At 39.5% G+C, this 21,444-nt stretch overlaps 2 protein-coding genes across 7 annotated transcripts in view; one reads left to right on the top strand and one right to left on the bottom strand.

Moving 5' to 3' along the window:
* The window catches only part of LOC128702485 (uncharacterized), a 166,904-nt gene that overhangs the window by 72,473 nt on the left and 72,987 nt on the right, over positions 1-21,444 (top strand). The window lies entirely within an intron of this gene.
* pod1 (coronin pod1) overlaps positions 8,224-21,444 on the bottom strand; it is a 111,809-nt gene continuing 98,588 nt past the window's right edge. For all 6 annotated transcript variants that reach the window (XM_070105339.1, XM_070105341.1, XM_070105343.1 and 3 more), the window contains one exon: positions 8,224-20,108. In XM_070105339.1, the coding sequence (XP_069961440.1) occupies positions 20,100-20,108 (9 nt within the window). In that variant the 3' untranslated portion in view covers positions 8,224-20,099. The remainder of the gene's footprint in view (positions 20,109-21,444) is intronic.

Below are 21,444 nucleotides of genomic sequence, written 5' to 3'. Positions count from 1 at the left end.
TAAAAAAACCATACCACGGGCGGGATTTGAACCCGCGGTCAGAGTCTTAAAACTCCAGACCGTCGCGTTAGCCACTGGACCAGCTAGCTGGTCCAGTAGCTAACGCGACGGTCGAGTTTTGAGACTCTCTGACCGCGGGTTCAAATCCCGCCCGTGGTATGGTTTGTTTGCAATCGTGTCATTACGATTTTGTGTGTCTTTGCTATTTAGTAAGAGCGTATTGGAGTAATTAAGTATGCCTTTTCTGCAGCAGTGTAATAAGGTTACTGTTTCATCGTGCTGACCATCACATTACAACTGTGTACACTGTTGATTGCCTTGTCACTTTACAATTATAAATGATTTCAGTGATAATGATGTCATCTTGTGTGTGCAAAGGAAAATAACCTGGTTGAACAGATTGCTGTTGATCTCTTGTACCCTCAGTGGTTGTTCAGTATTATTACAATCAAAACTAAGTGCTAAACCCACTGGGGTCATCCAGTGGTTCTGGAAGAGTGTCGTAACTTCAGCAACTGGTTCACGGCTTTTAGGCATTTCACTGTACATTATTAAATTCAACGCATGTGTGGACCCTTGTGGGATTAGCACTTAATTCTGATTGTAATAATCAAAATATGCATTAAATCTGCATGAGTTATATGGCACAGTGGACAGGTATGTACAGAATAACAGTTAATGTTTACTGTACAGGTTGCTAGGCGCCCATATCTTGGTGTCAAGTAATGTAACTTTACATCTACTGTTCTACCTCAAGTCCAGCTCCTGACTCACTATGGTCATGCTGTGTATATATATATAAGTAGAATACGTAGAAAATTGAAATTGAACATAGATAAGAGTAAGGTGATGAGGGTATCCAACAATTTAGATAAAGAAAAATTGGATATCACATTGGAGAGAGTATGGAAGAAGTGAATGTTTTCAGATACCAACACTTATATGGGTGTGAAACATGGGTTGTAAATGCTGTAGCGAGGAGGAGGCTGGAGACAGTGGAGATGTTGTGTCTAGGAGCAATGTGTGGTGTAAATATTACGCAGGCATTGTACTTCCCATTTCCAGGACTCAAGTCTGGCTAACTGATTTCCCCGAATCCTTTCACAAAGTATTACCCTGCTCTTCACACTCCAACAGCTCGTCAGGTCCCAAAAACCATTCGTTTCCATTCACTCCTATCTAACACACTCACACGCACTTGCTGGAAGCTCAGGCCCCTCCGTCCAACCTTTTCAGGAACAACCCCTACCCTCGCCTTCTCTGCCCTACAGATTTATACGCTCTCCAAGTCATTCTACTTTGATCCATTTTCTCTAAATGACCAAACCACCTCAACAGCCCCTCTTCAGCACTCTGACTAATACTTTTAGTAACTCCACACCTTCTCCTAATTTACACACTACGAATTCTTTGCATAATATTTACACCACACATTGCTCTTAGACAGGATATCTCCACTGCTTCCAGCCACCTCCTCGCTGCTGCATTTACAACCCAAGCTTCACACCCATATAAGAGTGTTGGTACTACTATACTCTCATACATTCCCTTCTTTGCCTCCATGGATAATGTTCTGTCTCCACATATACCTCAACGCACCACTCACCTTTTTTCCTTCATCAATTCTATGGTTAACCTCATCCTTCATAAACCCATCCACTGACAAGTCAACTCCCAAATATCGGAAAACATTCACTTCTTCCATACTCCGTCCAATGTGATATCCAATTTTTCTTTATTTAACCCTTTGAGGGTTTTGGACGTACTAGTATGGCTTACGACCCAGGGTTTTTGACGTACTAGTACGCCTAAATTCTAGCGGCCTCAAATCTAGTGGGAGAAAGCTGGTAGGCCTACATATGAAAGAATGGGTCTATGTGGTCAGTGTGCACAGTATAAAAAAAATCCTGCAGCACACAGTGCATAATGAGAAAAAAAAAACTTTGACCATTTTTTTTAATAAATCAGCGACTTTGCACTGTATTTTCGTATGGTATTTATTGTTGTATTCTAGTTTTCTTGGTCTCATTTTATAGAATGGAAGACATATTACAGAAATTGAGATGATTTTGACTGGTTTTACAAAGAAAGGTGCCTTGAAATTGAGCTCAAAGTAGCAGAAATGTTCGATTTTTACCAAACTTCAAAAGTAAACAAATCGTGCCAAGCGTGCAATACACGTCAACTGGTGAGTCTAATATTCTTTCACAAGTGCACCAATAATATTTATACCATTTTTTACACTAATGCAGTAGTCTGCATAACAGTAAATCTTATATTTTTTGTGAAAATAAAAATTCAAAGTGGAAAGCAAAAGAATATAAGAGGGGCCTTGAAACGTGACTAATGACTAGAGGAAATGTCATTTTAGTGCCAGGAATGTCTTTCTTGTTTATTCTGGACCCTATTCGGAAATTGGCATCTTTTGAAATTTGTGTGAAATTGGCAAAATTGCTAAATTCTGACCACTGTACTGGATAGTTGAATTTCATAAATGGGTGGTTTCTTGCACCCATTCGATAGAAAAAATGGAGTTCTAGCGAAATATTCATGTTTTTTGTCGACTAGTACAGTCGAATTGGCCGAAAATGGGGCTCAAAGTGGGCAAAATCGCCGATGCGTAAACATCGCCGAGACCGCTAACTTTGCGAAAGCATAATTCCGTAAGTTTTCCGTCAAATTTCAAACTTTTTGTGTCTTTATGATCAGGAAAAGATTCTCTATCTTTTCATAAGAGAAAATAATTTTTTTTTTTTTTAAATTTGGCCGACCCTGAGAACGAGTTTCGGAGAGGGCCTGTCGACCCTCAAAGGGTTAAATCATTTGATACCCTCATCACCTATATTATCCATTTCTTAAGATTTCACATAAAATGGTCTAAACATAAATTTGGACATTTGGCTGTAATGGCCAAGTCTTACACCATTTTCTTACAGTCATGGGGTTATCGCTAAACCTGTACGGTTTATACAGTGCCTTGGGAATGGGGAAGCAACTCAATTCTTGCATCAAGAGCTTCTTGCCTGAAGCAGGAAACTCTTTTAGGGGTGATCTTCATGTAGTCACTAGACTAAGATTAAGACACATGTACAACAGTTGGGTATCTTTATTGATGAAATGTTTTGCCTACACAGTATACTTCTTCAGTCAAATGTGGAAGCAGCAGTAGTAATGAAATAAAGATGTAATCAGTCTGTCAACCTTGGAGACAAAGTATTTGAGGTGGTCAGTCCCTCAGGCTGGAGAAGAGTTCAGCTCCATGGTCTCTTCTCCAGGCTGAGGGACTGACCACCTCAAATACTTTGTCTCCAAGGTTGGACTGATTACATCTTCATATCATTACTATTGCTGCTTCTGTATTTGAGGAAGCTTACTGTGTGGATCAAATTCTTCAACAATAAAGACACCCAACTGTTGCACGTGTTTTAATCTTCAACTTGTCAGTATTTTATACCATATTCGACAAAACGCACAACACCATGAACTGACCCGAGTGTGACATTACCACCATGGTATTATTGAAGATGCTGTGAAAAACAATCCTCAGATTCCTTGATGTTGGCAAGAGGCTCTTGATTCAAGGAATTGGACTTGTCTTTCCTTTCCCCAGATGACCCCTACTGGTTTAGTGTTTCTCCATAATGCAAAGAACATCACTATAATTTAAAAAAATTCTGCTTTTATTTTTATGTATGATATACTGCACAATAAACTTTAAATCATGTTAATTATTCTTTTTCTTTGGAGACATCTATAAAAAAAAATTCAACGACCTCCATAAATCCATTTTATTTACTTCTGGGTTATCAGTGACTTTCTTGCCAGTGTCAAGATGCAAAGGTTGATTGATAAGAGGAATTTGCGAGGGGAATTAAAAGTGAACCGAGAAAAAAAGATATTGAGAGTAACAAAAAGGGTAAACAATGAAAGACTGGCTACCAGACGAGGGAGTATTGAAGGAAGTAAATGTGAAGGTGGACGTGTCAGCGGGTACGTCTGTGAAAATGTGAATCATAGAATAGACGAGGGGAAAAATGGTAAGTAGATTGAGGCATACGGTGGAACCTCTGGTCACAAACACATAATCAGATGCTGAATCCACTTCCTGTTGTTTGTTGTATTGTATTTCATATATTTTTGAATTCATTTGACAATTAACCATGGCCTCTAAGCAAGTGAAGAGTGATAATGTGGGTGAAAATAAGGGTCTGAAGAAAATTGAAATGGAAGTGAAGAAGGAAATTATTAAAAAGTATCAGGATGGTGTGCGTGTTACCAGTCTACCAGTCTTGCTGGGGAGTTCAAGAAGCCTAAGTCTGCGATCTCAATTATTCTGAAGCAGAGAGTGGCTATTAAAGTGGCTAATGTTGCTAAGGGAGTTACGATGTTAACCAGGCACTGGAAGAGGTGAAGAAACTGTTGCTAGTGTGGTTGAACGAGAAGCAACTTGCAGGTGATGTGTACGTCAGGCGTTCATATGCAACAAAGCCAGGAAGATACACAGTGACTTGTGGCAGAATTACCCTTTTGTGAATGCAGAAAGTGATGAATTTAAAGCCAGTAGAGGACGGTTTGAAAAGTTTCATAAGAGAAGTTGCATTCATAGTGTGGTAAGGCATGGAGAGGCAGCTAGTTCTGATGCTGCTGCTGTGGAAGCATTCACGAAAGATTTTGCTGAATTCGTGAAGGCCGAAGGATACGTCCCACAACAAGCGTTTAACTGCGATGAGGCCGAGTTGTTTTGGAAGAAGATGCCGAGGAGGACCTACATCACCCAGGAGGAGGAGGCTATGCTCGGCCACAAGCCAATGAAGGACAGATTAACCCTTTTGATGTGCGCAAACGCAAGTGGTGATCTTAAAATTAAACCTCTAGTCGTCTACCAGTTCGAGAATCCTTGTGCGTTCAAGCAGCACGCTGTGTACACAGCCAGACTGCCCATGATGTGGAGGGTGAATACAAAGGGTTGGGTCACAAGGAGCTTGATTTCAGAATGGCTTCTGGAAGAACCATTTCATCATTGTACATTGCATCAGCCTCATCGACAAAGCCTGGGGAAGGCGTCATGTACCGGACCTTGAATTCAGAGTGGAAGAAACTTTGGCCTGAATGCATTCCTGAACGAGATTTCAAAGGATTTGAGACCTCTGTTGTAGAGATCATGTCCATGGGCAAGAGCATGGGTCTTGTAGTTGACAGTGACGACATCGAGGAACTGGTTGAGGATTACGAGGAGGAACTGACAACGAATGAACTCGCCAAACTCTAGATGAGCAGTATAAGGTGCTCACTGAGGAGTAGTCATCAGAGGAAGAAGAAACGGAGGAGATTAAAAGTGATGTGATAAAAGCCATCGTAGAAAAATGAAATGAGTGCCAGAATTCCTTTGAGAAGAACCACCGTGACAAAACTGTTACAGAGTGCTGAACATGATGAACAATAACGTCATCTCTCATTTCCACAACGTTTTGATGCGAAGGAAAAGACGTCATATTAGATCGTTTTGTGGTGAAGTTTGGTTCACCAGCTAAATGAGAGAAAACACCTGAAGGAGAACGTCCCTCCATCGCGGAGGTGGACTCTTCCTCAAAACAGTAACCTCCTCCCCACTTCCTTCACGCCAGAAGTCGACTCATGCAAGGTTAGTTTTCTTGGTTGTTTATGGTATGTTATTTAAGGTTTTTTCTCTGTTAAACTGGATTATTTTGTATAAGGATTTTTTCAAATTTTTATTTTTTCTGCGCTTAAAACTCTTGAAAAAAACAAAATTCACAGTGAATGGTTCATAGGGGTCTAGAATGGACTCATGCAATGTTAAGTTTTCTCAGTGTTATTCAAGGTTTTTACATTTAGTTTACTATTACAATGTGCATTCTATGGTATAATTGACTATTTTTGTGCCTAAAAACCTTAAAAAAACAATATTTACATATAGTTCATAGGGGTCTGGAATGGATTAATCGTATTTACATACAATCCAGTGGGGAAATTAGGTTTGGGTCACGTCCAGAGTTTTGGAATGCATTGTGGTCGTGACCAGAGGTTCCACTGTATGTGGAAATGAAGTTGATCCATGGAGGCATAAAAGGGGAATGAACCAAGAGTACAGTGGTACCAACAATGTTACATGGATGTGAGGCATAAGGCTTAGCACTGGAGATGTTTGAGATCAATGTGATGTATGATATTCACAACACATTGCCCTCCAGTCACCTTCTTGCTGCAATGTTTAAAACCCATGTTTCACACCTACATAAGTGTTAATAACACTATACTCTGGTACATTCTCCTTTATTGCTTCCATAGATAAATTTGTCTCCACAAATACTTCAACACACCAACTATTTTCCTCTGTTATCTGTTCTATGACTCATCTTTTAAAGATCCAATTGCCAATAAGCTCACTCCCAAATACAGTGGACCCCGCTTTATGATCACCTCCCAATGCGACCAATTATGTAAGTGTGTCTGTACGTGTATGTTTGGGGGTCTGAAATGGACTAATCTAATTCACATTATTATTATAATCAAGAGGGAAGCGCTAAACCCGGAGGATTATACAGCGCCTGGGGGGGGGATGTGGAAGGCATTCAGGCTTAATTCGGGGAACTGGAGCACAGATCCAATTCCCTAAATCAAGAGCCCCTCACCAACATCAGATCTAATTCACAATATTCATTATGGGAACAAATTTGGTCAGTACTGGCACCTGAACATACTTCTGGAGTGAAATAATATCGTAAACCGGGGGTCCACTGTATCTACATACTCTGCATATATTTCCTCCATACTCCTTCCCTCCAATCTTTCATTGTCTAGACTTTTTTTTCGTTACCCTGTTACATTGCTCTTTCCTATGCTCACTTTTAATTTCCCTTTCTTTACATAGCTTCCCAAATTCCTCCTGCAACTTCTCTTCAGAATCTTCCACAAGAACTGTCATCAACAGGAAGCAACTGTGACAATTCCCACTATGTAACTAGGTCTATGTTTTAATCCCACACATCTCTCCAACACCCCAGCATTCAATCTTCTAACTAATCTAAGTGCCATATATAATACAGGAGGGCCCCGTTCCCACGGCTGTTATGTTCCCAAGTCCTGGTGATAAGCAAAAATCCCCAGTGGGTCGAAAAGAGCGTTTTTTTAATATCAAATGCATCTAAAATGCCTGGTAACATGTTTAAACTATCATATATGCTTAATACACTAAAGCATAAAATAATAGATAGAAAAGTAAAATATAGAGTATATACAATACTAACCTTAAAAATATGCTGGTTGTTGTCCTTCCCTTACTTGTCTGTTGTGCGGAAAAGTGGAAAACACCAGACATAAACAATGGCTCAGTTTGTAAAGTAAAAGGACACAAGTGCAACTAATGTGTCCTTTTACTTTACTTTACATATTGTTGGTAATTCTACAAACTTTATTACAATGGCTCAGTTGAAAACCACTGAAAATATGGAACGCCAAAAAGAGGGCGAGGAATATGCTGGGTATTGCTGTACGTAGTTTCATGTTTCACAGACCGGGCCGCGGGGGCATTGACCTCCGGAACTCCCTCCAGGCATACACAAGTGTTCCAGATGTCTGGCACCGGTACAAAGTTCAGTCAGGCCATGAACTTAATTATGCATAAAAATAATAATGTTTTTTAAACAGTAGCGTTGACACACCTCTGGCAAGACAGTGATGGAGTGAATGATGATGAAAGTGTTTCTCCTTTTTCAGGCCGCCCTATCGCAGTGGGAAACAACCAATGTGTTAAAAAAATAATATTCAATGCATATTGCAAGCATCACCAATCACATACAGTGACTCTAAACTGCATATTATTATTATTATAATCAAAAAGAAGCGCTAAACCACAAGGGCTATACAGCTTAAACTGCATATTATTACCAATAAAATTGGAACACTCCATAAAAGGAAATTTGCATAAAATTAATGAAGTGAGATATACAGAAACAGATCAAATACAGTGGACCCCCGCATAACGATCACCTCCAAATGCGACCAATTATGTAAGTGTATTTATGTAAGTGCGTTTGTACGTGTATGTTTGGGGGTCTGAAATGGACTAATCTACTTCACAATATTCCTTATGGGAAAAAATTCGGTCAGTACTGGCACCTAAACATACTTCTGGAATGAAAAAAGTTCGTTAACCGGGGGTCCACTGTATATATATCGCACATATTAGGAAATAAAACACAGGAGTATGAGTGTGTGACTTCATTGAATATGTGACAAGATGTCAGTCTGGATAAGAGGATTGTTGGATAATTCTTTGGTTTATTTCTCACATGGTAGAAAATTTACAAGGTCGTCCATGACGGTGGTCGAGAAGTTTGAGGTCGCACCAGGTCAAGGTAACTCGTTTCTCCAAAATTAATGCTTGTGTTGCAGAAATAAACTAGCATTGCAAGTGGAGTATCCAATGGATGTTCCAGTGTTGCAGAAATGCATTGGAATTGCAAATGGAGTAGCCACAGGATGCTCCAGTGTTGCAGAAACTTACTGGAAATGGTACTGGCATGTTCCCTGGATGTTCCAGTGTTGAAGAAATGCATTTGAAACACAAAATCAACAGCCAAACATATTAGAGGTGACTAGATTGTAAGTTTTGATGCAATTACAAAAAATAATCCCACCGACAATACACCCGGGCTTACAGTAAACACAAAAAGAAAATCCAACACTTTGGGTACCATTCACACTTAAAGTAATTCAAGAGTTACTGCCAAAATTACATTAAATCCTGAGCTTACAAACTTCTAGTTATATTCTGTCCAATTATAAAAAGTACATAACTTTTATTGCTCGACCAAAACATGCCTTTAGTGAGTTTTGAGAATCTGTCTACTCCAAGAGCCTGGCCATGGGCCGAGCTTGACCAGTGCTAGCACACAAATATCTTAATAATGTTTGGAAAAACATAAAGAAACGTGATAATGCAAAATATGCATGTTTCTCATTTCATATTGTATTCCTCTTGTTTTCAATATTGTTGACAAGTTGTTGGTTTGAAGACAAAAGTTACTATACGAGCTTTTAGTGGAGCAACATTTTTATTTGTGTAAGGCTTTATCAATGATTTAAGCTGAGTAAAGCTTTATCACATGACGACTGAAGCTTTATCAAATTATGATGAAAGTTAAGTAGAGTTTTATCAAGCTAGGACTAAAGCTCTACGTACGGCAAAAGAGTCCCAGTTTGTTCCGAGTAAGTGATGTCTCGCCACCACAGGATATCTGGTTCACCTTAAAACTCCCTTAAGCCTTAAACGGTCCAAATACAGTGGACCCCCGCATAACGATCACCTCCGAATGCGACCAATTATGTAAGTGTATTTATGTAAGTGCGTTTGTACGTGTATGTTTGGGGGTCTGAAATGGACTAATCTACTTCACAATATTCCTTATGGGAACAAATTCGGTCAGTACTGGCACCTGAACATACTTCTGGAATGAAAAAATATCGTTAACCGGGAGTCCACTGTAGATATACATTCATATCCGTAGTGCTCCAAAAGTAGATCTACTTTTTTTAAAAAGTAGATAAAAGTTTCTTTTACACGTTTTCAAATATAAAAAAAGACGATGTAAATTTTTTTTACATACTTTCAAATGTTGGAAAAACGTATATATATGTTTGGACCGTTTAAGGGTTAATCAGTAATCCTTTGGACTCTAACAGCTGCATTTTCCACCACATGGATTCCCCATACACAGGAGACCCCAGCATGTACAGCAACTTGTTGTCGGTGTTCAGTGTTTTCTCTGGCTTCGAATTAAGCCGTTGTTCATTACGTTCCGTCCACTGGTAATTGTCACTGGCTAAACAAGAGTTCAACTGAAAGCCTACAAAATGTGGAACAACGAAAAGAGGTGTTGTACGTGTAAGGCCGTCCTGTACCTGCTGCTTTTGTTATAGCATTGAAATGTCAACATTTACCTATTTGAACAAAATCACAGAGCGCTCATCCCTTCCCAATACATTAAGCCCTTGTCTTACAAACATGTTAAGAATCTTCTGTAATATTATATATATCATTAGTATGTATAGTATCATTATTATACACAATACAGAAGGTCCCCAGTGTGTCCATAAATTGAGGACTTCCTGTACTTGCATAAACCTCAGGTGCATCGGGTGGGACTTAACACAAACCTAATTTACAAATCCCATGGTACTCTTCGATTGGTACAATTTTGATTAAGGGTATTTGAGATATGGATTAAGGAGTTACCTTCACTTCTCAGCCCCTCACAATGCAAAGCAGTTAGTACTTAACCTTAACGTGGTGTCAACATTCAAGTCAGACACAGACACATCTGAGAAAATAGAAAAGTTGGCCATAATAAAATACTGACGAGACTAAACGTACACAAAGGTCGACTTAAAAAATCCCGTTCTTCCACTTCTTGGTAAAAATAACAAATAAAGAGCACTTCTGCACTACCTGACTCTTTCAAGTCATTTACAACAGTACAAACTCACAAGTACATCATTAAGACAATTGATTTCTCCCTAAAAATGGCATTTACTAGGCCATATAAAAAATCCTCGTTTAATACCAAATAATACAAGCACGATGTACAAATAAAGTGCACAAAATGTGTGTTATTTCTCCATTCCACAAGGCATCAAATGCTCATTTAATACCAAATAATATGGGCATGATATACAAATAGTGCATAAAAGAAATTTCAGTGGTACACATGGCATCACGCAGAGAACTCGACACTCACACACTCTCAGGTATCTTACTCTCACTGGGCTCACTCCCACGAATGCAAAATTATACTAAGGCAAATCACTTAAAATTACAAAGCCCTTATATACAAAATCAGAGACTGTAATCACAAAGTTGTCCCCGTACCCTGGGACGATATCGAGAATAACGAATGTACAGTAAACTATCAATTTAACAGACTAATAGATTGGTGCGGGTAGCTAGTAATGGTGACTGTGGCGGATAGTGACGAGACTGTTTTGTTGAGATTATAACAATAATAAACAATTCTAGACCTATGAACAAGGTTTGGTGGTTCCAAATCAACTGACCCGGCAGATTTTGTCCAGTATTTGCAAAATTTGTTAAATTGAGAGTTTACCGAACTGCCTTAGGATTTAACCGCCTTTGGCTAATGCAGAGGTAACGACTAAGTATATAAAAGTACTCAGACCTTCCAGATTGACTATATGGCTTATAAAAGTAGGAATACAATAGTCATCAATTTCTAATCTCATCTAGGAAAAAAAAAAGACAGTATAAAACTGGGGTGATCATTGGTTGGGATCAAGATTCCAGTTGCAGAGTTAGGCAACCTTGCACTACCAGCTCACGTGTCTGCAAGAGAGCGCGCATAAACATCCTGTTCTAGGAGCCTTTAGAGCCCTATCCCAATATCCCTCCTGATTTATAAAATATTTTGTTCCATACCCGAGGATGGCTGCAATTCCTGTGACTGAACAAATTACTGTACAGGGGCTCTTCACTTTACGATGGCACGACTTACGATATTTTGACTTTACGATGGTGAGATAGCGTTGTACATTTAGTAGTCATCAAACTTTTGTACAGAACTATACATATATTGATATAATAAACTTGTATTTATTTATTTACTTTTCAATACTGGTATTTTAGTTACAGTAATTATTTATTTATTTAGTGACTAGTTATTTGCCTTTATTTATAATATATTCATATTCGACTTATGACATTTGCAACTTACAATGGGTTCTTCGGAACAACCCCATCGTCAGTCGAGAACCTCCTGTATAATAAAGCTGGCATCGAGGAGTGTCGAGTGGGGGATGGGGTTCGCAGGCGCTACTCACTGGTAGTGAACTCCCAAGCACAGTGCACCAGTCAGCTCCTCCTTGAAATGAGGTTAACCGGAGTAATTTTAAAACTACAGTACGTTTATCGTACACATTATCTACGAATGTACAGCTAAAATATTACTAGCGAACAGCTGGGCTGATGACATTCTATTCCTGAGTAAGTTACTGCACTTCTGAAGATATTAAATAATTTCATTTAGAAAAACATAATTTGTTTTGGATTACAAATGAATCACAACCAAATCCCGAGACTAACAGGATGAATCCTACCAAATAAATGATCACAATGTAATAATGTTGGTAGAATTACCAACAATTTGTAAAGTAAAAGGACACAAGTGCAACTAATGTGACATTTCATTGTGGCAACGTTTCGCAAAACGTTGCCACAATGAAATGTCACATTAGTTGCACTTGTGTCCTTTTACTTTACAAATAATCACAGTAAGCTTTTTTCTCTGTGGGGAAGTGGAACAGAATTCTTCCTCTGTAAGCCATGCTTGTAAGAGGCGACTAGGGTGCCGGGAGCTAGGGGCTAGTAACCCCTTCTCCTGTATACATTACTAATTTAAAAAGAGAAGCTTTCAGTTTTCTTTTCAGGTCACCTGGCCTTAGTGGGATATGGCCAGTTTAAAAAAATAAAAGAGTAAGCTTTCTTTCACTAAGCAGCAAACAGCACTAGTCTTGATTACTCAGCAAAGTGGTTCTATAAGCAGGAATTGCAAGCCATGAGCCCAGCCGTCAGTAGCAGGTACCTATGTCTACCTATGGCTAATTCCATTAATGGCGATAAAGCTAAAGTCCTTCTGAATCACGTTTGCACAACCACACGGGGTAACAGTATTATGTCTGCAGACTTTTTCCATATTGCCGGTCATAAAATAAATATTTTATATCCATGATACAATAGCTTTTTGTAAAGTTGTGACATTTAATATGTGGAAAGTCCCTGGTTATGCAGAGTATTTCGGACAACAGGTCCGAATGTCAAGATGTTCTGAAGGTGAATATGTGACTAACGAGAGAAAACGTAAATTTCGTTACTCCTTAGAACAAACTAAAAACATAATGGAGAGCTCGTCGACAGTTCAAATAATAAAAAGCAAACATGACTAGCTTAAATGTCCCATTGAAAAATGATCAAACTATGTCAACAAGCTTGGCACATACATGTACAGGTATTTGAATGTATAGCAAATATTTCACCATGACCTAGCAGAAATGTCACGCATCAGCACGAACGACGCGCAACTGGTATCTTCTTTGGGTATAATCTTACACATTAATGTCTCCCAAACTTCAGATTTAACCCACACTCATATTTTCATTCTTTTTGTTTTTAGTAAACTGTACGGGGCAGTGATATGTGTGAATGATGGTGGGAAACAGCCAGTATGCTCAGAAAAAAATCCTTCATTTTATCCAGGAGCAAAAAATCCAAAATTACATCTTTGAGTCGGGCACAAAATAAGTCGTGCAGATTTAACACGCACAAAATTGATCAAATGTTCCAGCTTCAATTGTGTCATAATCTGGCTGCATGTAAAACCTTGTAAAGAAAAATGTATGGCAAGTAAAAAGTATGTGGAATTTCAGTGCCGCTGCCAATCAATGCTTTATTGCACACTATGCAACACGGTGATGCATCACCTCGCAATGTCAGCTCCTACGATGGCAAAACAGAATGCAATGCATTGCCAAACTTTACCGGTTATCCCCTGTCATGAAATAATTTGTCCCTCCCCACCTTAAAAAAAATCAATGGAAGCAGCACTACAAAAACAATTACAAAATCAAAACTGTCATAACAAATCCCACAATTTTAATTTACATAAGCCTCTCTGATTTCAAGTGTATAAATATATTTTATGAAAATGGCAGTTTTTCTTTGTTACTGCTTCCATGACTTCTGTATTTAACACTGGAAATTTCTCTTATCAGATCTATGACTTTCTCACAAAGAATTAAGTCACATCATAATGCAGGAGTATCCCAACTTACAAACGTGTAGTGTTCCTGATGTTTCAACTTACAAACGTGTAGTGTTCCTGATGTTTCAACTTACAAACGTGTAGTGTTCCTGATGTTTCAACTTACAAACGTGTAGTGTTCCTGATGTTTCAACTTACAAACGTGTAGTGTTCCTGATGTTTCAACTTACAAACGTGTAGTGTTCCTGATGTTTCAACTTACAAACGTGTAGTGTTCCTGATGTTTCAACTTACAAACGTGTAGTGTTCCTGATGTTTCAACTTACAAACGTGTAGTGTTCCTGATGTTTCAACTTACAAACGTGTAGTGTTCCTGATGTTTCAACTTACAAACGTGTAGTGTTCCTGATGTTTCAACTTACAAACGTGTAGTGTTCCTGATGTTTCAACTCACAAACAAGTTGTTTGTATGGAAAACAAAGGATGAGCAGCAAGAAATAACACAGTACACTAACATGATTGTAAGTACCTTAGGACATAGGCAAGCGTACGAATCCATGGCCAGTCCTAAAATTGGCAGGTCTTGTTTTGTGTTTGCACTGTAGTTCATGTTGTGAAATGTCAATGGGTTTCTAAGCGCCTCGTCTGCAAATGCGAAAGTCTGTACTGTGCTACGTTTGTGAGTTGGGGACCCCTGGTGTGTACTGCACTAGTAAACAATGTTTCCCTACTTCAGGTGATTAAAATAGTTCACAAATAACCCGCACATAAAAGAGAGAAGCTTACGACGACGTTTCGGTCCGACTTGGACCATTGACAAAGTCAATAAGTCGTAAGCTTCTCTCTTTTATGTGCGGGTTATTTGTGTATCGTTCCAGTCACGGTATTGTGCCTTTTTTTGTTATTAAAATAGTTTAACGTCACCCTTCAATGTTCGTTATGGTCCCCCTAATGACTCCAAATCTGGCTGGACACAGGCTATCTCAGAGCCTGGAACCCTCATATCATGCATCCACACATATTCCTAATGACATATCTCTTGTACACACTACTGTGCTACTGCTTGATGAAGCATATCCTACAGCAAATGGTTCATACAACCCACGTCTTGGTCACACCATACGCCTGTGTGGCTGGTTTATTAGGTGTAAAGCCTTTTTACTACACAAGGCTTATTAAGAATGCATGTCGCCTGCACACCACCAGTCTAGAATACCTCGGTCCCTGAGGTAAAGATATACACCTCTTGGTATACATTAAGAGATACACACCTCTCTACGTACATAGTACATACAATATCATCACATAAACCATACCATGAGCGGGGCTTGAACCCACAGTTAGAGAGTCGTATGGTGTTTGCCATCGTGTCGTTACGATTTCATGAGTAATGTCATCACATACCTGAGGGTTCTAAATCTGGCTGCAGCTTCTCACCTCCTGATTGTGTACTTTTGCTGGAACACAGAAATTTTCCTAAGCAAAACTGAACCACTAACTGCTTCAAGTACTGTACCTAATTATGTAAAACTGACCACTAGCAGCAACAGCCTGGTTGACACAACAATCAACAAGGAATCCCTGCAGTAATGAGTGAGGTTTGATCTCAGAGGTACCTGCCTAGTACAGGACCCGCCTTCTATAATACCGTCTCCATTCTACACTTCACTTCTGTTCAGAGAATCCTGGCCTTAGGCTGGGACCTCATGGAGGAAAAAAACAGAAATTGACAATAGATATGCCTTCACATGAACACAAATGCCATGTATATGAGTAATAATAAGAGATATTAAAGGCAACTTCTGAGAGATAATATACAGTAGTTTCCCCTGTATCCACGGGGATACATTCCAAGATCTACCATGAGTGTCTGAAGCCTCGGATAGTCGCCAACCCTATAATTAATTTTTTGGTTTATATACGTACCTACGATAAACTTTAATTGATAAATACGCAAAATGAGTTGAGAATTATCACTTATTCACTGATGGGAAGCACTTCACAGCTTCTCTTAGGCTTTGAAGAGCTGCCATCACTAGTTTTACTCTCTGGGGCCATTAAATTAAGGGTTACTTTCAAGCCACGGTAAACCGCAGAAACTGAATTTGCAGATACGGGGGTTCTACTGTACAACAAAACCTGACAAAGCTATTGCACTCCGTAGGAATAAGAAATACAATTCTAGAAAATATCAATAAATGCTACCAATAAATATAATTTAATCTCTGATTAATCTGTATCTTAGTCCGACACACAAATGGTACAAATGATTTATCTTGATAGTGAAACACTGAAGCCAATATAAAAATTAAAATTTTTAAAATACAAAAACCAGCTTAAAAAAAGTTTACTATTAACACGCAATATGGAAAGGAAAATTTCAACGGTGCTGGTCAGTACATTCATACACTGGACTACGTGCAGCCAGCAGTAACAGCCTGGTTGATAAGGCTCTGATCCACCAGGAGGCCTGGACACAGACCGGGTCACGAGAGTGTTGATCCCCGTGTTAACAGTGTAATTATAGATTTCCTAGTACCATTTATAGTAAGGCTCCCTTGGCGTGCTGACATCATGTGACAGCCCGTTCTAACCAGCCAGCTAGGCCTGTGGCCTACCTCTCAGAACTCAACTAGGCTTAGCAGGAAGCAGACATAGGCTGGGCTCTTCCCATGACTGCCAATAACGCCTCCAGGTAGATTCCAGGCACTGACCGACTATTACCAAGATGTGATGAGATAATAGTCCAGGATGGACCAATACCAGTTAATAGTGAATTGTTTCAGTCACAGTATGGACATTTGTTCTTTTTAAAGATAAGGTCAATACAAAGTTAATCTGTCACAGACTTAGCAACATGTGCTGTTTCCTGTACAGCTGCAGCCAAGAACTGAACTCTGCTGTTGACCTAAATAATGTCACACTACAGTCCCTGCTGACTACAGCTGCATCTGCAGTTCTTCCCTGCTGACTACAGCTGCATCTGCAGTTCTTCCCTGCTGACTACAGCTGCATCTGCAGTTCTTCCCTGCTGACTACAGCTGCATCTGCAGTTCTTCCCTGCTGACTACAGCTGCATCTGCAGTTCTTCCCTGCTGACTACAGCTGCATCTGCAGTTCTTCCCTGCTGACTACAGCTGCACCTGCAGTTCTTCTCTGCTGGCTACAGCTGCATCTGCAGTTGTTTCCTGCTGACTACAGCTGCATCTGCAGTTCTTCCCTGCTGGCTACAGCTGCATCTGCAGTTCTTCCCTGCCGACTACAGCTGCATCTGCAGTTGTTTCCTGCTAACTACAGCTGCATCTGCAGTTGTTTCCTGCTAACTACAGCTGCATCTGCAGTTCTACCCCAGGCTAAGCCAGCACATGCAATCTTGTATGTTGTGCAGCTCTACGATATATTACACATCGTTCACCTAAATGTCTGGTCTCCTGATACGCTTCGTTGCATGTAATTATTAATTCAAGTAAACTTAATGCTGATTCACTAAGCAATGACAAGTTTTTCACACATTATGACAGCAATGTTACCACCGATTTGGATCACCATGTCTTTTATGTGCAGCCTTAACGTATCTATTGACACATTTCTTGCATAATATAATAAATACATGTCTTGCCATGACACAAGTGACATTCACCACAAGTCGTCAAACACAAAGCCTCAGTTGCTCGACCTCTCATACACTAGTCATCAGGTCACACACGATCAAATTCACAGTGAAAATTGTGTAGATAAAAATTAAAGACATATAAAAAAGTGGTTTAAACGAGTTAAAAAGTTAAGCACCACTAATGGCACATTCATCACTGCTAGAAAAGTGTGTTTGAAACAGCAGGTGTTTATATTGCCTACTGGATATCATAGCTACTATGGCCTGCTACCTGCTTACGCATAACCTCTCCTGTCATGCTCACATCTGAACAAATTAAATAAAGCACCATTTCAGTAACACCTGCAGAAAAATATGCAAGATCTCAAGCTACACACCACAGCCTCAAAATTTCAAAGACTCCAAACCAAATACAGGAGGCAGCCGCATGTACAGGACTGCTTTTCGTTCCTCCACGTTTTTGTTGGCTTTCAAATGAGACACTGTCCCACTGCTGGTGAAAGTCGCTGGCAGGTAGACCACAAACAATGGCTCAATTTGAAGACAATGATATTGTGGAACACAGAAAAAAGAAGAAGCTGGATGTGCAAGTCCCTCCTGTATTGTGCTTATGAAAACTGATAAATTTAAGTCTTCATATGCGAGTTCAACAGCCCCAATAAAGACTACTACTGTTGTTTGGGTTCTGAGAAATGAGGCAAGATGATGCATTGGTCGTTAACACCTAAGAAAACTGTTCTTTGTACTTGGATGACTTGAGACCTGACTTGTCCGACACAACGAACACCAGCCCGGACACTTCTATATCGACAACCATCTCAAAATCTAGCTTTTCTTCATATAAATACACAGAAAATGAAAATGACAGGCATTTAACGCCTTTGGCCTCCAAGTAAATGTGTTGGTCAGTGCGGCGGCAATGGCATGAAAATACAAACACGACTATAGACAGCATGTGAATGCTTGCGGTGAAAGACACATAATTGACCAACCATACAAAACTGTTGTGAAAGGTAATATTGAATGTGTCACATGTACATTCCTCATAAATAGTACTGGAGGAGCATTAAGAACTCTGATTCAGTTGTATGTACTTGTACATCTGTGATATTTGTATGGTATGCATCTATATTTGTAGTCACTGTCTACGATGAAGGATCAATGCATACAGTCCACATTAAGTGTTCTGACCAGGGGTGTACATTCTGGGTGTGCTAGGTGAGTACTACACACTCACCAAAGATGGTAAATTCAATATAAATTTTAAGATCACTCAATAACAGCCTGGTTGATTAGGCCCTGATCCACCCTGAGACCTGGTCACAGACCGGGCCACGGGGGCATTGACCCCGAAATCCTCTCCAGATATACTCCAGGTATGAGTAATATGCCAGAGTAGGTTCAGCATGGTAGCACACACACAGTGACAATAACCACCATACACCACTGGTCCTGACAGTTATTCAAGACACGGTAACTGCTGAGAGAATACACCAAACTCCATTACACAAACTGAGCGCACTGGGAGTATCTGCAGCTCTCACAATATCGTGAAAGTCTGTGATGCAACGCACACAGTACGAACAACTCTCGCAGGAAGCTCGACATCATCAGCCAACCCAAGAGGAAGTTTTGAAAAAGATCAATGATTAAATCTGTCTTCAGAGTTTACTCTTGGCCCTATAAACAAAAGATCAATTTTGCAATACCTTGCCCACTAAGCAGCATATCTGGAAAACCATTCCTTACCCTCTGTCAAACACCATCTAGTTTTCTTACAGGAACAAAGGATACTCTTACATTATACTTACACAACATTAAACAAGGCATTGAAGTGTATTATTATCAATACATTAATATCATCATTTGGAAACTACAGGTGTAAGGTTGATACTCTTCTTACAGGTAAGTGAATACAGTTGGGCAGTGTTTCTGTCTTGCAGTTTGGTAAACGGAGGTTCAAGCCCACACGGTTCCTTGCTCTAAATCACCCGCACAGCTTCAGTGCTTCTCGTAAATGAAATGAGTCCTAGTGTATGATGCTGTGCTGTGTTTTAGTCCAACTGAATCAAGCTTTACACACACACAATGCATACATCTGCCTCCCATTATACATTTCTACGTAAAATCATAAAAACTTTATCCTTCAGCTTTTGCCTCATCTAAAATCGTCATATCTAAAATAAATTGGGATGTAGAAATAGGGTGGATGGACAGGATTAAAATCACGTGTCATTTAGAAAACACTATAGAAATTCAACTATTGTGATGCTGCTGATATTCCTAATTTGTTTCATATCCCAAATTATTAATATAAAAGAGAAATATAATCAATATATTCTGAAAATGAGAAAATGGGGTCAACATTAATAGGGGAGGCAGTCTTAAAACAGACAAAATAGGAACTAAAATAAAAAATAGAACAATCAACTGTCCTTCGACTTGTCTCTCAAAAGCTTCTCATTTATACTGCAGGTGAGTTTGTTATATACTGCCAGTATACCACAGATGATCTTGTAACATACTGCAGTATACTGCTGATCTTGTGACACACTGCCAGTATACTGCTGGTTATCTTGCAAGACACTGCCAGTACAAAACACTAATGCTACGTTGGGGCATGATGCAGTGCAACGTTGCAAGGTTGTTGCTCTTATCACGATATGTTGCCGGCCTCCTCCACTAGCAGACTCACTCTAGTCCTCCTGAGGAGACACAAAAACAATATGTAGGGGCGCATTTTAAATCCATTGAAAAATGTAATAAGCAAGGAACAAAAGTTAAGGCAAAAAAATAACGTGTGACTTGTAAATGATCCCAGTGGATCCAAAATGTCGTGGTAAGCTCCTCTCTGCTGTGTGCGGGTTATTTGTGTATTGTTCCAGTCATGGTATTGTGGCTTTTGTTCCTGTTCATTACAATATAATCTCTAGTGTCAAGCTCCTCTATACAGGAGGGCCCAGTTTGTATGACTTAGGTTCCAGAGTGTATTAAAGTTGGTAGAATTACCAACAATATGTTATGTAAAAGGACATAAGTGCAGCTAATGTGACTTTTATTGTGGCAACGTTTCACTCTCCAGGAGCTTTGTTCAGCTAAATACACAGTGCATACAATACTTACCATAAAATAAGGCGCCAGTTGCCCTTACCTTATGCAACTGTTGTACGAAAATTGAAGAAATGGCAGAAGAGCAGTAAAGGTACTCAGCTCGCACACTGAGATCCGGAGTTCGAATCTCCAGTATGGCTAAAGAACTTAGAATGTGTTTCCATAAGGCACCTGCTGTCCCTGTTCATCCATCAGTATAAAATAGGTACAGTGGTACCCCAAGTTTCAGCCATAATTCGTTCCAGAAGGTTGTTCGTGTGCCGTTACCGGACGAATTTTTCCCATAAGGAATAACATAAATTAGATTAGTCTGTTTCAGACCCCCAAAAATACACTTACAAAAGCACTGACAATAATATACTTACATAATTGTTTAAGTTGGGAGCTGTACGAAACTTGGGGTACCACTGTACCTGGGTGTTAGTGGACTGGTGTGGGTCGCATCCTGGGACAAAACTGACCTAACTTGCAGGAAATTCTCTGCATAATAAGTGGCTTTCTATATACTAGCATGTCACTAATGTCAGCTATGGTCTGTATAGCTGTATAGCCCTTGTGGCTTAGCGCTTCTTTTTGAATATAATAATAATAATATGGTCCGTATACCTTGTACATGTACTTGTAGAAATAAAAATCTTATTATTATTAATTGAAAGCTAACAAAAATGTCGAACACTGAGGAGAGGTGTTGTACACACGGGGGCCCTCCTGTGTAGTGGAGCTTTTTGCTAAATACAATCGAGATCAAAGTGCATCCAAAATTAATTACCGCATGAAAAGACCTTCATAATACAGTACTCTTTTTTAACTACACAGTGAACCCCCGCATAACGATCACCTCCAAATGCGACCAATTATGTAAGTGTATTTATGTAAGTGCGTTTGTACGTGTATGTTTGGGGGTCTGAATGGACTAATCTACTTCACAAT

The sequence above is a fragment of the Cherax quadricarinatus genome, chromosome 98, assembly GCF_038502225.1.
Source record: "Cherax quadricarinatus isolate ZL_2023a chromosome 98, ASM3850222v1, whole genome shotgun sequence".
Taxonomy (NCBI): Eukaryota; Metazoa; Arthropoda; class Malacostraca; order Decapoda; family Parastacidae; genus Cherax; species Cherax quadricarinatus.
Note: the sequence above shows the minus strand (reverse complement) of the source record. Positions and strands in the feature narration are given on the sequence as shown.